The sequence below is a fragment of the Micromys minutus genome, assembly GCF_963924665.1.
Source record: "Micromys minutus genome assembly, chromosome: 31".
NCBI classification, from domain to species: Eukaryota; Metazoa; Chordata; class Mammalia; order Rodentia; family Muridae; genus Micromys; species Micromys minutus.
Window position 1 is genome coordinate 12,998,535 of NC_137966.1, and position 17,008 is coordinate 13,015,542.

The following is a 17,008-nucleotide window of genomic DNA, read 5'->3' on the forward strand; positions in this document are numbered from 1 at the left end:
AGTCGCCATGCCTGTGTGGTAGGACAGCAGGACTTCTGTCACCTGTAACTTCCTCTCTACTGGCTAGCATTCCTGGTCCTCATCCATGAGTGTTGAGCATAACCCAGCCGCCTTCTCCGACACTGCTCACTTGAGCGGCCTTTGAGACCAGGCCTAGAGATGGGGCTCCTCCTCCCTGTAGGGAATTATCTGGGCAGCTAGCCTCCAAACCCAGCCCCCTCCCTCCTTCCTGCTTCTGCTTCATTCTCCAAGGGCCCCTGGCTTAGTGAGGAAGAAGAACCGGAACCACCCACTTTCCACGCCTCCCTTGGCCCATCCCCGTGTACGCCCTTAGCCTGCCATGCCTACTTCTAGCAGGCGTGTGTCCTGGACCACTGTGGACATCTAGGATCTGGCGTTTTAGGCACATGGTGGCTCTTCGGGTCTCAAGCCTGCTGAGGCACAAGCTTGCCCATGTGTTTACGCTCAGTGTCACCTCAGTGTCACATACACCGCCTGAGCTGTGTCCCGGCACCAGAACATGGCTAGAATAGGTCACACTTCTTTGTCTCTCATACTACATCTGCCTGCTGTGACCCTCTCGCAGACCCTTATCCTAAACCCTCCCTACTGCAGGCCTTGGCACATGCTTCAGGGACCTTCCTCCCCTGCTGAGACCGTGCTTTTTTTTTTTTTTTTTTTACCATCTTGGAGACTCCGGGGTCTCTTTGTGGCACTCAGCTAGGAGGTGAGTGAGGTCTGGTTCTGCCTGTGACCTTGATCAAAAGAGACTAGATCCAGCTTGATGCCATTTCTCCTACCTGACAGGCCATAGATGTTGAATGAATGTGGGTTGCTACCGTCCCCGGCTGTGGGGCGGTGTGGCCGTCTGGGGCCTTCTTCCCTGTAACTTTAGTGATAGAAGAGTGATCTCGTTGCTTGCCCCTGCGGCCCATGGCTATGCAACCTATATGCCACATTGGAACGTGGCAGATGTGCTCACATGAAGCCCGATGGACCAGAGAGAAGCACGGGGGGTGGGGCTGTATGAGGGTGCGGGAGGGAGGGGGGAGAGTGCACACACGTGGTAAGCTTTGGTAAAGTCTTGGGCTTTGTGGCTCTTGATTACAGCAGCTCTAGGAATCCAGTCCAGGCGTCTGGTCCTGTGGGAGACCTGGACCTCACCCCCGTGACTTTATAAGGAGAAACTCCAAAAGGACAGGCGCTCTGTGCCTGTTGTGCCCGGCCCTGGGCAGTACACCACTCTGTTTCTCGTTTTACCGTTCAGCAGTGTTACTCCCATTCAGCTGATGGGTTTACAGAGGTGACCGTAGGAAGTGATAGAGCCGGGATTTGAACTTGAATCTGGACAGATTACTGGACCTCTCCTCCTTCCTGAGGAACTGCTCTCTCTCCCAGTGAAGCTGTGTTAGAGAATGGCTTTGAATCTGGAGCCCTGCCCCCTGGGACCTGGACATGTATGGGCATGCTGTTGTACCCATGTGGCTATTGGGATTGTTTAGCACTGGCCACCAATCGAGGTGGCCCCTGGCTGTCCATCCCCTATGGGCAGAATCTCTGTCTCAGTACCAATTTCTGTACTTGTCTGTCCCTTAGGGTGAATGAGCTCTACGTTGATGACCCCGACAAGGACAGCGGAGGCAAAATTGACGTCAGTCTCAACATCAGTTTACCCAATTTGCACTGTGAATGTGAGTATTCCAGTAGACCTGTTTCAGCTAGCCAGCCTGTGGGTTATCTGTGTGCAGATATGCTGAGCCATCTGGGGTGAGCTAAATGCATGCATGCCTCCAACTGCAAACCACACGGAGCCTATGGCAACACCCACCTTCCCCCCCCCCCCCCGATAAATACAGTTAAGTATGCACCTGGAGGACTTCTGGAGTCAAAGATGCTTCGTCTTCCCCTGCAGGGCACCTTGGTGCAGGTGGCACAGGGTGGTGGAGTCTCTCTGGTTTGTTGAGCCTAAGAGCCTTGAGCAAGTGGCTTATGGAGAGGAAGACAATGTAAGGGAGAAAGGGATGGGACTTGACAGGGTAAGAGTATGAGCCCAGATGTGTGTGCAGCTGAGGTCTGGTCTGACGCTGACCTCCCCACATGAGACTCTGGAGCGCGGCAACACCATAAAGCTGCCTCGTCTGGCAACCGTGGGGCCAGGGCTATTATTATCCCTATCGGTGGCTGATGGCCACAGACTGGTCCTCTGGGAGTTACATGACCTCTCAAACAGTTATGGTGAGATACCAGTTGTGCAAGCCCCAGCCTGCACAGCCCAGAGCTGCAAAAGCCAGCAGGACACTGTGCGAGGGTTTCCTGGCATCTTCCTTTTTAACTTTCGATCTCTTTGTTTGCTGTTTCAATCAAAGTAGAATTATTTCTATAAAACAAAACACAGCAAAAATCTGATTTGGAGGCAGACCCTGCCCCCTTTGCTCAGATGAACCTTGGCTACAGTTGTCTGTCCTTCAGCATAGTAACCTAGGCTTAACCATTACCAGAGCTTCCAGTGAGATGGTACCTAGCCGTACTAGTTGTTGTCTCTGTAGTGAAGGTTCGAGACATCCCTCAGCCCCAGTAGGTCTGCAGCCTGATGTAGCCTAGTTAGCCTCCTCCCTTCCGATCACAGGACATGGCTTAGAAACACAGCCCACAGGGACAGAACATTGGGTGGGCCCAAACAGACAGGGAGACATTCAGCTCTATTCCTGCTTTTGGTGAGAGTGACATCACAGCTTTTAGCCCACACTTGGTGCAGGGCCAGGGAACTGTTGAAATAGGTCACTTTTATTTATTTTTATGTTTTCATTTTTTTTCTCTCTTCTTAAGAAAATAACTCATCTGGCAGCCTCTCCTTCAGGGCTGCTTGTATCTCTGGAGCAAGGAAATTCTTAGTCAGGCCAGAGTCCTAGACCAGCAGAGCAAGGGCTGGAGGGATGTGGTTCTAGGCTCAGTCCCAGATGCAGACAGTGTGACTTCAGACAGGACAGGTGTCCTTGGCTGCTGGCTATGCCAGTCCTTGGGCTGTGGTCCCATGGGCCCTGCCAGCTCTGTAGGGTTATGTCACGAACCCGCAGGAGCTCAGCACAGTGGCTTTTCTTTCAAAGACCTTCAGGGCAGTGTACAGCTGAGTGGTTTGCCCAGCGTGCTAAGGACACTGGTTCTAGCACTACGGACACCAAAAAAGACTTTCAAAAATGTTATACCTAAAAATACATGTTCATCTTTGTACCTCTGGAAAACCCAAGGAAACAGAGAGAGCAAAGTACCCATAATTCCACCACCCAATGACAGGGTCTGTGGACATTCTGACACCCTTCTGTCCCATTGGCCCCTCTTCCGTGCATCTCTGGCCATGACTGGGGTCATACTATACGTATCCTTTCATAGCCTGCTTTCAAACAGTATAGACTGAGTCTGGGGTGGAGGGTGAGGCACTCGCCTGGCCCCAGGTCCCCTTCTCAGCACTGTGAATGTGTTGTGACAACAGTACTATTCTTTATGCATTTGATACAGGTACTATTTTTCAGGGAACACTTTCCAGATACAGAACTGTAGTTTCATGGCAGAGTGTTTTTTTAGCATGGGTTAGATCTTCAGTACAGAGGGAAATAGATGCATGTCTAAAAGCAGGAAAGGACTCCTTTGTATTTGATTTTGGGGTCCTCAGTAGCCTGTGTTAACAGCAGAGGCCTCTTTTCCCTCTTAGTGTGTGCACCTGTAAACACAGACACTACTTGTGTGCACCTATAATCGAAGACACTGTCTGTGTGCACCTGTAAACGCAGTCATTGTCTGAGTGCCCCTGTAATCATAGACACTGTGTGCACCTGTAAACACAGACACTGTTCGTGTGCACCTGTAAATACAGACTCTGTCTATACCTGAAAATGTATAGACCTCTCTTCTCATATTCATGTCCTAAACAGTAGGGCTCTGGAAGTCACCATGTTACCATTTTGTTAGTGTAAACTGCCAGAGATCACCAGCATGTGGAGAGAAAGGTGTGTAGGGTGTCAGCCTTGCAGGCTCCAGTCCATTGCTGTACATCATGGTGGGATCATGGCGTGGGTAGAGAAGCAAAGGAAAGAGGGCAAAGAGCAGTGATGTCACTGTCCGCTCCACAGGTCTAGCCTTGTAACAGTAAGGACCTCCCTCTAGATCCCACTCTTAAAGGTTCATCACGGCCCGGAAGCACCACAGGCTGAGGTCCAAGCTACTGTCACATGGGATATAGTCCGGCCTCAAGCGGAACTGTTGAGTCTGGCAGGATTGCCTGCATTTCTTTAGCTTTCTCATTACAGGCCAGTGACATTATTTGTGATGGGCATGTCATGTGCCCTTTCACGATGGCTGGCACATACTTCCCTACACCCACTGAGGACAGTGGCTTGTTCCCATTTTCCCTTTAGGCCTGGTTGTCTATAAAATAGCTTATTTTCAACGAGCTGTTATTTCTCTGAAGCAAGCTTCCTCTTGTGTGCCTTCCAGGAAGCTTGCTACATCCCCATGGTAGATAAGAGCCTTTCTCCCCGCGCATACTGGGACCATCTCATGGAACACAGTCCAGCGACCTTGTTACAATGCTGACGCTGAGTCACAGTAGGGCTACAGAGCCATGCTGGAGTCAGGACAGCATTGAGAGGGTGTGAGAGGGGGGCATAGTCCTCTCGTGTGAGCTGAAGAACCTCCTAAAGGGTCCTGTGCTCCTGGAGGCTGACTCTTCGCATGATGCCACCCCCTCCCCCGTGCTTAGGCAGGTGCATGGGACTTTACTCAGTCACAGATGCTGAGTGAAGGAAGGTGTGAATCAAAGACAGATAAAGAAGGAATAAATGCCTGAACCTCTTCACCCAGTGACCTCAGAGTGGGAGGCACTGTGGGTACGGGCGCTGGCAAAGCTCTTGCCATATGCTCCCTGTCAGATGCTGGGCTGAGCACTGGCCACACCTACCAACTCTTCCATCCACACACCCTTCCACTGAAAGTTCAGTGCCTGTCTTCTCATATGTCAGAGAAAAATGAACTGAGGCATTGAAGTTAATGAGTAGCCGAGCCACAGCCACACCGGTAAAAGGCACAGTCAGGATCCAGGTGCCCAGTGTGGCAGACCCCTTTTATCCTGCAGCCTTTATTTGGCCCTGCATGTAGCTGAGTCACGCTGGACTTTTTGCATCCTTGGCTGGTCTAGCCTCTGCTCCTTCCTAGCTTTCTTCATTCTCTCTAGCCTTAGACAATGGTGGAACATGGACACTCGGGGGTGGGTGGGACTGTTTTGGGTGCCACGACTTCGCCAGGGGAATTGTTTGGGGTACTGTGGCTCTTAGCCAAGCAGCTCCTTTTCCCCCTAGTGTCTGACTTCCCCCGTAGCATCGTGTTCATGGAGGGCTAATGGGGCTTCTGCAGAAGTGGGCTGGTCCCCATGCTACAAGGGTGTGGGTGACTGCTCTCTTTGGCCCCCACAGTGGTCGGGCTTGACATCCAAGATGAGATGGGCAGACATGAAGTGGGCCACATCGACAACTCCATGAAGATCCCACTGAACAACGGAATCGGCTGTCGCTTTGAGGGCCAGTTCAGCATCAACAAGGTATGGGGGCAGGCGGTGGGGGGGGACTGCCTGGGCTCTTTTCCTGCCCCCTACCCACTTAACCCCGACAGAGTCAGCACATGACTGCCTGAGAATTCTCCTAAGACTGGGTAGGCTCTGAATTCCCTGAGATTTTAGAGCCTCTGCTGGTGGGTTCAGAAAGAGCTGCTCCTTGCTGGGTAGACAGCCAGCACATGTTCATCACTGCCTTACATCTGCTGATCAGCTCAGTGTAGGTTGTCCCCTTGGTGGGGACATGGGGATGGATGGAGGAGGCCAAAGCTGATGTGGAAAAGGACATAGAGTCAACAGGCCTTCCTGTGGGAGTGGGCACTGCACAGCATTGTGGGAAGTCATAGGTTTAGGATGCGGCCACTCCTAGTGTGGACCCCCAGCAGCGCAGCCTTGGAAGGGCTCTACCTCCAGCATCCTGAAGTCCTCCCAAGACTGCAGCCACCAAACTCTTTAAGATGCCAAGTCTGAAGAGGGTATAGAGCCATATTATAAGCCTGGGGTCCATTAAACCTCTGGAAGAGTACAGATTTATCTGCAGACACCCCAAAGAATGTAGAGTCAGTACCATCTTTGTTTTTAACTATGTTCTAACTCTTAATAACATTTCCTACTTTAGTTTATACAATAAAAAAAAAAAAAAAAAAAAAAAAAAAAAAAAAAAAAACAAAGCAGCTTTAGCAATTCTTGTGACTTTGCTGCTGGAAGCTGCTGGCTTCCACTGTGACACAGCTGTAAAGAATTTCCAGGTACTGTGCAAACATCCCCACATTCAGAATGACAGCCACCAACACACTGGCAAATACTCGGGGAAAACGCGCCACTTGGATAATAGAGTCAGACAGTGAAGCAGGTGCCTCGCTCGGGCTGCAGGGGAGGGTGTCTACTGTGGTATTTGAAGATTGCCAGGCACGCGTCTACACGTACTCCCTTCCAGTTGTGAAAATGTGGTCACTTGCCGTTGGACACTAACAGTTCAGGTGGCATACTACCTCCGGAGGCATGCCCACCGTCACTTTGGTATAACTGTGTCTACACACTGCACGTGGACAACAGACGTGCAGGAGCTAGGAGGGTGGCCAGGGCATCTGTGGAAGGATCATCCAGTGCTGTGCTCACAGTCAATGGAGTATTTTTTATTTTTTATTTTTTTTTAAGATTTATTTATTTAATGTAAGTACAGTGTAGCTGTCCTCAGACACACCAGAAGAGGGCATCAGATCCCATTACAGATGGTTGTGAGCCACCATGTGGTTGCTGACAATTGAACTCAGGACCTCTGGAAGAGCAGGCAGTGCCCTTAACTGCTGAGCCATCTCTCTAGCCCTGCTCAATGGATGGCTTTTAACCAGAGCATAGGAGTCAAGTAGCATTTGAGAGTTCGGGGCTAGGTCTGAACTCAAGCACTCCGGCCACTGGGCTCTGAGCCCTGCATATGGCATCTATATTACACAAGTTATGACCATTTTCTCCAGGCACAGCCTGGACCACTGTCCACCCAACCCTTTGTGGAATATGGGGACTCTTGACAGCACCCTCTCTCCCTTGTTGAGGTCTTGTGTGTCCGAAGAGCTGTCATTAAGAGAGCAATGTGACATAGTAAGTATGAGGAAAAGGAGAGCAGACCCTCCCCAGCCTCCTGTCATTAGACATAGACTTGTCCCAGGGTCCTTTTAGCCAACCATCAGGACATTAACCAACAGCCAGATGCCAGAGTTCACTGCAGGTGCCCTGGCAGCCTCTGGCAGCCCAGACTGAGCCTGCCCAGTAGTCTCACTAATCATGGCTGCCCTTGGAGAGAAGGCAGGGGTGCGGGGAGCGACTCCAGCTATATATTTTTAAAATTCATCAGAGACACTGACGTAGGTGCCTAAGTCACAGGTTCTAAAAGTGTCGCCTTCTGTTTCTTCAGCTCAGCGTGTGCTGGTGTGACTCAGACCCCTGTGATGGATTTGGTGGAGAGTGGAGTGGATTACTGAGTCACAGCCTTGGAGGGCTGGCAGTGGGTGGCAGTACCCAGGAGCCAGCCTTCTCCCCTCTCTTAACCCTGGGGACAGAGACCCCAGGTCTGGCCTGGCCCACTGCCCAGAAAACCTGACAGGACAGATACCTCCCAGTCTCAGGAATTATGACTGTATCATGTAAAGGGCTTTTTTCTTTTCACGGCCTCCTCTGGTGCTAGAACAGATCTGTGAGACAAGGTGCTCTTCCTGACGTAGGTATCTAGCTACATCCCCACTGAGCTACACCCTAGCCCTGTGCAGACTTTGTAATGGAAATAAACCCAGGTACTACTTAGGCTGTGAAAGGAAGCGTGAAATTGTTTTTAAAAGCTGTGGCTTTTCCTCACACCCCATTGCTTGCTCACCTAAGGCCCCTTCTCCTTGAGTACTAAAGCGTGTTCATCCCGTGTGCCTGTACACCTCCCGCCATTCCAAAAACCTCTGTGGTCATCATCCCCATTCTCTGATGGGGAAACCGAGGCACAGAGTGATAACTGGGCTGGAGTGCCAAATGTGGAGAATCACTTTTACTGAGTCCCCGAGGCAGGCCATGCTGATGCGCCGCTCACTCGAGAGAACATCCTGCACCACCCCAGACGCCCGGGTTGTGCGTTACTGATGGAACCAGGCTGATGCTGGTGAAGACCCCGGCTCAATGCCTGAAACAGGGCACTGAGTCCCTGACGGATGAGCACACACCAGGCTGTCGAAGTGTGTCCCCTAAGTCCCCTGAGAGCTGGGATAAGAAAGACCCTGGATTTTCAGTGTGTAGGTTGGCATTTTCGCTAACCGGCTTTTGCTTTCCATACCTCCCCTCCACCTTGACCAGCTTCTGCTGCCTGTGCTCTGAGGCCTTTTCCTGTCTCCCTGGGAAATGCAGACTTCAGGGCCTCTGCACAAGGGAATCCTCCCCCCAACTCCCCGGAAGAACTCGCCAAGCACATCTTGTACCCGAAATAGAGCTGAGGGTCCTCTCCAGCCTGCGCATAGGCCTAAGCGCAGTGGGGGAAAGCTTGATGGACTAGCATTCCAGGAGGAAGTGGCAGGCACAACGGCCGTAAGGTGGGGTGTGCAGGATACCGTTCCCAGAGGGAGGCCGGTGGGGCTGAGGGGTGAGCAGAGGTGAGGGTGGTGTGTTGATGAGGTCTAGTGAGGAGGACTGAGTGTGGCCAGTGGCCAGAATACATCAGAAGAGCAGGCAGGCTCTACCGGGTCACTGGTGAAACACTGAGGCAGTGGTGAGTAAAAGCAAACTTATTTATACCTAGAGACTGAAGTCCAGGATCAAGTACCCATCACTTGGCCTCCGGTGAGGACCTCTCGGTAGACAATATCACAGTGGTGGGCATGGGAAGAGAGGATCCTGAAGGAAGGGTGGCACGATGAGACAAGAAGCAGAGAGAGGCCAGGCCAGGCTTCCTCTTTTAAAAACCAGCCTAGGCCCCGTGAGAATCACATCAGCCCCTTCTGAGGTCAGCGTTCCTCCGTGACCTAAGGATTACTGCCCCTCCTAGGCGTCACCTTGCTCATGGCCACAACCCCAGCATGTTGCGTAATAACCCTCTTCAAAGAACAAACTGGTGCCCAGAAGCCTTGGAGGTAAACCTTGGAGGGCTGAGGTGTGGCCTGATCAAAGCGAGGATTTAACACACTTTCTCTCATGGCCCTCTTACGGCCCTGGGGAAGGATCTGTGTGGAGAGGCAAGGGTGAGCAGACCACCGAGATCTTGGGTGGGGATGACACTGGCCTGCAAAGTTACTGTCATCTGTCTCTGTCTACGGCCATGAGCCCGACTTGAGTAGGTGTGAGCTTGGTTTAGAGTTCGAGGAAGTCATTTTGGTCTCCTGGCTCAGTGCACCCCTCACCCACTGTGGAGCCAGCAACCGCAAATCTGCAGAGATGGGCAGAGACTGCTGTCATTTGCAGTCCAGTCTCTGTGTCAGGGGTCCCCATGAATACTTGGCAGGCACTCTTGCCCTTAGTTGTCCCACATACTTCTTTGAGTGTACTGTTCTTCAAAGTCATACAGTTGAAAACACTACAAGCCAGGGTCCTGGTGCCAGTGTATGTCTGACTCCGGTGCCCCATGCCCTGCATTGGTCACACGGCCCTTGCAGTCAACCCCCTTGGACAGCCACCCAGATATATAAAGCCTGCCTTTCTCCCTCCAGGTCCCCGGCAACTTCCATGTGTCCACGCACAGTGCCACAGCCCAGCCACAGAACCCAGACATGACACACGTCATTCATAAGCTCTCCTTTGGGGATACACTACAGGTGAGCAGGGGACAGGGTAACATGGCAGTGAGCTGGTCCCTAAGGGTCACCCACTTGAGGTCATGTCTTCTGAGGCTGTGCCTCTGGTGGCTAAGGTGCCAGTGGTGTCACCAACCACTCAACAGACAGAGATGCTCAGGCTGGGACCCGGGCTGCGAGGGAGGGTTTGGCTCAGTCCTCTCGGTCTCTGTCTGCTTTCTGATGCTATGACTGAGCAGCACAGACTAAGTGGTATTTAATGAACTGAAGTTTAACTAAACTAGAGCCCTGGAGGCCCTGAAGTAAGAGCACAGTCTGTGGAGAGGGCCTCTCTCTTCTTATATCTAAACATGGCCAGGCCCATGACGGCGCTGACACGAGGCCCAGGCAGGAGAGTGTCACACACACTACCTTCCCTCAGGAGGCCCTTCTACGCCATACACAACCCTTCATCTTTATAGTAACAGACTTAAGCTGACTTTCGGGAAAAGCAATAAGCCTGTATCCGTGACCCCAGAATAACACATGTAGACACGAAATGCCAAAGGCCTGAGTCACCTAGGAGGGCTGATCTCAGCTGAATGCTCGAAGGAATCTGACTGAGGAGGTGGGGACCAGGGAACTGGGCCTGTGTGGGGAAGACCTATGCCAGGTTGACGAAGGAGATGCTGATGGGGTGAGGCCTCTGCACATCAAGTATACAGATCAAGCAAGAAAGGCCCATGAAGCAAGGCTGTCGGCACGGACATGAGGGAGGGGCTGGAGGGCAGGACCTAGGCTAAGGCATTGAAAAAGGCCAAGCAGGGCTCCATGCAGGCTCAGAACCAAAGGACAACAGCTCTGCTCCACAAGAGCACACAAACGTTCTTAGCTTAGAGCCCACCCATGTCCATCTGCTCACTTGACAAAACGTTTATCAAATGTCTACTGTGTGCTGAGTCTTTCACATGTGGGTCAGGCTGAGGGTGGGTCCTGCCGGTCTGACTCTTCCAGCCTAGAGGGCATACCACCACATCTATATCCTTGGGGATCAGAAACCAAATCTTTGGGTCAAAAAGGCAGCAAACGGAACACTCCCCCACCCCGCCCCGCTCGAGTGGGTTCAGCCTGAGGGTCAGGTTGCTCACCTGATACTCCAAAAGCATCTTCTCTACAGGAGCCCACCCCGCCTACTGTCTGATCACCCGCCTTCCCACTTCCCTAGGTCCCCTCCATGTGGCCCAGTCTCCAGGTCAGTCCTTTGCAGGATCTGCTTATTTGGCCCACTTGGCGCTTTCCTCCAAATCCATGTCCGTTATCCCTCCTCCCAGAAGCCTTTGCTAACTGGGCCCAGTGGCTCGATTGCCCTTCATGATGCCCTGGTCAGTCCCCACAAGCAAGGCCAGGCTTGAAGGTGGCAGCCTCCAAGGGACAGTCTCACTGTTGCTTCTCCGCAGGTCCAGAATGTTCATGGAGCTTTCAATGCTCTTGGGGGAGCAGACAGACTCACCTCCAACCGTGAGTATCTTAGCATGGCGTAGCCCCCACCCTTGCAGAAGTCCCCACCCAGAAGGTGCCATGGGAAACCAGAGGGGCAGAAGTCAGGTGCTTACTGTAAGCCAAGGTCATAGCTTCACACCATTCCCTTCCCACAGCTGCCCTGGGAAGGGAAGAGAAGAGGGTAGCCTGTCCCTAGAGAAGGTAGATTGCAGCCCTAGACTGTTCTGTTGCCAAGCTCTGACAACAGCTCCTGTCACTGCTACCAGTCACTGCTCCGCATGGTCCTGAGTGGAGGCAGTCGTCTGGATCCCATAGGGCATTAGCAGGACCAGAATCCATGCTATGAGAACCAGCTCCATGGGTGGCCAGTTGGGGAAAACAGCTGACTCTTCCCCTCCTGCCCAAACTCTTCCTATCAACCATTGGCTCCTTCCAGAGTCTCAGAGAGTGCTGAATCTCTTTTAGGGCCAAAGAGTGCATGCGCATAACATCATGCTTATATATGCCCATATGTGCATGGATGTATATAGTGTGCAAAGAAAAATAATGTTCGCTGGGTCACTTTGAAGAAGCATTTGTTTTTGTTATTGTGTTATTATTGTTAGCCCCGGCGGGTGGTAGGGACCTGCATCTTGGAGTGTGGACAGCTGCTGGCCACCATGCCTTAGGGCTGTTAGGCAGTCAGACACTGAATGCATATTGATCAGCCACGGTACCAAGTTTTAGAGACAGGGAGGCGGGTGAAAGGATCAAGCAGCCTCTACACGCTTTCATTCTGGGCTGACAGCTTGGAAAGGTGTTCACGGTACCTGGTCCTGAGGCAGAACCCTTGTGATTCCACGAGGCCTGGCACGTTTCTACTGGTGTAGAAATGGGAACTGGTTTTCTGTACACAGTAGACATGAAGGTGGTGTTCTCTCTCTCTCTCTCTCTCTCTCTCTCTCTCTCTCTCTCTCTCTTTCTCTCTCTCTCTTTATACAAATAACCAAAAAAATTAAGAGTTGTGATTTTTTTTTTTTTTTTTTTGCTAAGGCCTTCCTTCAGGTTTTATTTTTGGATAGTGGGAATTTGAGACATGTCCTTCAAGGTGATCTTTGGCCTCCTGGTTTAGGTACAGATGTGAGCCCATCTCATAGGAGTCTCCAGAACCACGATTGTCCTTTCATCCCATGTGACCCTAGTGCTCTGAGCTCTGAGAGCCATTGTGGGCATGAACAAGAGGTGTTGGGTCCCCTGGGCTTAGCTTAAAGGCTACAGGGCTTTCCCCAGTTTCCCTGAGGGGTTGTCCCCATTCCAGGAGAGCTGTCCTTTCCCGAGGAGACAGCAGGGCCAGTGGTCAGGGCTGGAATGTTTCTCCATGCTCCCCCCTCTCACACAGGAGTCTGAATCTGATCTGCAGACCGGGATTGGAGCCCAGAAGACTGAAGTCCCGTGTTCTTTTAGCTCCGGGGTTCCTAGTCCAAGGTTCTAGAAGGAATAAGAGGGATGGATGTCGGGCCTCAGTCCTTGTTTGGGAAGGCTGAGGCAGCTCAGGTTCGATTAGCTCATGCTTATCGGTAGCTGGTTGATCCATTCATCCTTTGTCCAGTCATTCCACCCACCCATTCATTCATTCATCCATCCATCCATCCATTCATTCATTCATTCATTCAACAGGTCTGCCACTGTCCACCTCATCCCAGGCTCTGTGCAGGGTTTGGGGGCAGGAATGTAAGACTTAGTCCTTGCACTCAGCATCTTCCGCCATCCAGGCTGGGAGGAGCTGGGAGCTGGATAAAAGGGTTGTGTTAAAACATTACAGGGCTGAAGGATCAGCAGTTTGTTGAGAAAGAGGACTTTGTTGACTTTGCCGTTTGTTTTTGCAGTGCTGGGATTGAGGCCAAGGCCATGTTAATGCCAGGCAGGTGCTTGGCCCCTGAGCTACAACCCCAGCCCTTGGGGGAGCGATCAGTTCTTACCTAGTTCTTTCCGGAGCATTCTTTTCATTTTTCTTCCTGAAATCCAGAGCCCAGATTATTTTAAAAGTGAAAAGCATGCAGACACTACCCACAATGAAATGGGGTCTTTCATGAATCACCACCATTCTCCCTGGAAAGTATCACGGACGGGGACATGTGAGAAATGGTGGGAAATAGAATTTTACCAGTCTCTCTCGAGTCTAGGTAAGGATGAAACTGAAGCTGCTCCGCTTCCTGGAGATCTTCCTAGATAATTCTTTGTGTCCACATATTAAAGAGGATGTGCTCCCTGGCCCCTGATTCACAGAAACATGCTGATCCTTGACTTGGATCTCAGAGAAAATGCCTTCCCAGCACCCCTCATTAATGGCTGCCCCGTTTGTAAGTGGGCAGGTCAGAGTATTCTGTATTATGGATTGCAGATCTAACAATTCCAGCAAGTCACATTCCGGAGAAGAGAAAAGGGAGACTTGAACTTGAACTTGGACCGTGTGCCAGACGGTCCGTCCCCACCACCACACATTCTGTTTCATATTGTGTTGTGCTTCCTGCAGCCCTGGCCTCCCATGACTACATCTTGAAGATTGTGCCCACGGTGTACGAGGACAAGAGCGGCAAGCAGCTCTATTCTTACCAGTACACAGTGGCCAACAAGGTGAGTAGGCCCTGCACGGGCTGAGCGTCGCAACTGCGCCCTCTGCTGTCCGAGGGCATAGGCGATGATGCCCTGCACATTCTGCTGAAAGGAATTTCACAGGGTGGGGCAGGGCGTGGGGAGTCCTGCCAGATTCATTCTCTAGTCTAGGTAAAGATGAAAGACCAGGTCTTGCCATGGTAGGGGGGGCCTCAAGGTCCAGATGAGAAACTCTAACAAGGAGATAAGATGTGGTCTGTTTGAACTAGGCAGAGGGCTGTCCCTAAACATCCCAGCTCTGACATCTGGTCCTGGTTTCTTCCGGCTCCTGTTGATCAGCACACAGGAGACGCAGGGGATCGAATCGGGATGGTTGAGGATGTCCCAGGACCTCAACACTCCAAGAGACATACAGGTCTTATGGGAAGCCAAGGGCCATCCAATCCAAAGAAAGGAGATGGGATAGCAGTTAGTGGCTTTGTACCAGTGGAACGTAAACGCTCGGAGTTCCCCTGTTCACCACGAGCCTCCTGCAGGGTTACCCAGGCCCTTAGTATATGATGGAGTGCTTAGCTCAGTTCACTGTCATCACGGTTGAGGTAGCATCGTCCAGCTCCCTGCCTCTGTCACCACTGCCAAGCACCACAGCCGCCCCATACGGGAGCTGTCGCTCCCATTTTACATGTTGTCACATGTTGAGTGACAGGTTCTCACAGAGCTGTATAGTTGCAAGTGTAGGGATTAGAACCAAGTTCCTCTTGGGCTCCAGAGCCCCCTGATTGCTCACCCACTCAAGTCTGAATAGGGTTTGTCCAGGCTTGCCCACTTGGGGAGCCTCTCCGTGATGGGTCCCTGTGCTCTGATTCCCTTTGGTCCATAGCTCTCTTCGGGGAGTCTTGTTGCTTACGTTTACTATTTCAGACAGTATCTGTCCTACTCTCTGGCAACATGACAAAATCCTTAGGGTAGGTAGTAAAGAAAGAATAGAAATTGACTGATGAGTTGGGAAAGAGGAAGTCAAAGAGATCGACCCCACCCTGTGGTCAGCCTTCTTACTGTGCTTCCCAGTGGTGGGCAGGGCATGGAGAGACGCAAGCCTACAAACTTAGGACCGCCTTCCTCTCCTTACAGGAGAGCCAGTGCTACGGTTGGCACTTATGGCCTCATCTAACTTAATTACCTCCTAAATTACCGCCTCCGGGTCCCACCATTGCACACTTACTTACAGGTTCAGTCTGTTGATGTACAAAAAGGAACTGTGTAAATTTAGGTGGAGAATGGCCATGGTATTCCTGCCTCACGTGCACAGGGCTCTGGGCTCAGTCCCAGCATTGCAGCAAATGCTTATGACTTCTGGGGGAGCATGTTTAAACCATTGTATTTGTTATAATCCTCACCTCAGTGCAGGAAACAAGGGGGCCCTGGACTACACGGTCCCATCCCAGCTCAGTCATATGTTCTTGTTTGTAATATGTCCGTGGTAGTTACTTCACAAGATTGCTGTCAAATGAAGCAATGCTTTCAGAAAGCGCTTGGCACACTAAGAAGGCGGGTGCCTACTGCTGCTAGATTTCATTCTGTGTCTCACACCTCAGCTCTAGGCTATGGCCCAATCACCCTGGGAAAGCTGAGTTTTCTCTGCTGCGGGCTTCCTCCGCTAAGGCTTGGCCAGGGCCCTGTAGCTGGACTGCTCACTCAGCGTTCTCTGTGAGTCTTTGGCCCCAGCCTGTTCTGTGAATGGACGAGGCTGTCCAGTAGGTTAGGACTCAGTGGTATCCATGGGATCAGTCCAGCTGCCCAGTGTTGGGGACAGAGGGGTTGGGCCTGGGGAGCCCTGCATCCATCTCTATTGGTTGTAAACAAGGGAGATAATCTCAACGCTCCAAATAAGATCCTATGGGCTGTGGATGGGGGAGCACCTCACAGAAGCAGGGTAAGGGGGGATGGGATAGAGGTTTGCAGAGGAGAAACCGGGAAAGGGGATAACAGTTGAAATGGAAATAAATAAAATATCCAATTAAAAAGAAAAACAAACCAAAGATCCTATGGGCCATTAGCACAGGGAGATGGGAAAAGCCAAACCCTCCAGGAGAGGATAAAACTGGCCCAAAGATAACTGTCACTTTAGCTCCTTGGTGGCCATTTGACCATTGCTGTGTGCATTCTTGGGAGCCATGGCAGGTTGGGCACCACACCTTTCGGGTTCTCTGTGCCGGCCCTGCTTTGTGGGCAAGCTCACACGCCCTCGGCCCATACGTCAGGCAGTGCATCTGCTTTTTCATCAGGTGCAGCTTGGGATGCCCCTTCCTCAGTGAGCCTTCCCCATCCCCCTGAGCAGAGCTGGCTCACATATGGCCCAGGAACCACCCCCTCCCTACATCAACACTGTTGCAGGTGACAAGTGACGTGATAATGTCTTCATCACCACCCCAGGCATCCCAGAACAGCAGAGGCGGCCAACACAATAAATTAGTAGATCTCACATGGCTGGGACTTCAAGGAGGAAGTGCCCAGACCGAGTACAAAGCCCACTTTCCTCTTCCGTGTCCCCCTCAGATTTATGCTCCGTTCTGGCTCCACTTCCAAATTATGTGGTCTGTTTCCCCATAGCCGCAGGGACCGAGAGTGCCCCCACTGGGCTGCCTGTCCAGGGCCTCCAGAGCAGCTGAGAGGAGGCTGCCTGCCCCCCCTCCCCTGCAGTCCACACCCTCACCCACCTGAGGCTGGTTCTGCTTGTGACATTCCCATCCCCCTCCTCTCTCCTGCAGGAGTACGTTGCCTACAGCCACACGGGCCGCATTATCCCCGCTATCTGGTTCCGCTATGACCTCAGCCCCATCACAGTCAAGTACACCGAGAGAAGGCAACCGCTGTACAGGTTCATCACCACGGTAAGTCCCAGGGCCAGAGCCAGCCGTGCATCTGCTGTTCCTCCTGTGCCAAGGCAGCCCTCACCTTTCCTTTCTGGAAGCAGATGCAGCCTGCTAGGCCCCAGATGAGCGCAGGCTGGAACCTCTGACGTTTCCCTAGCGATGTGTTGTGGGAGGTGTCACTTAGCATATCTGATGTCTGAGGGGAA

General features: G+C 51.9%; 1 protein-coding gene across 1 annotated transcript in view; it reads left to right on the forward strand.

The window, feature by feature from the left end:
• The window catches only part of ERGIC1 (endoplasmic reticulum-golgi intermediate compartment 1), a 92,835-nt gene that overhangs the window by 61,288 nt on the left and 14,539 nt on the right, over positions 1-17,008 (forward strand). The window contains exons 4-9 of the mRNA XM_080942189.1: positions 1,597-1,691; positions 5,463-5,587; positions 9,775-9,879; positions 11,295-11,355; positions 13,850-13,950; positions 16,698-16,820. Of these exons, the coding sequence (XP_080798315.1) occupies positions 1,597-1,691; positions 5,463-5,587; positions 9,775-9,879; positions 11,295-11,355; positions 13,850-13,950; positions 16,698-16,820 (610 nt within the window). The remainder of the gene's footprint in view (positions 1-1,596; positions 1,692-5,462; positions 5,588-9,774; positions 9,880-11,294; positions 11,356-13,849; positions 13,951-16,697; positions 16,821-17,008) is intronic.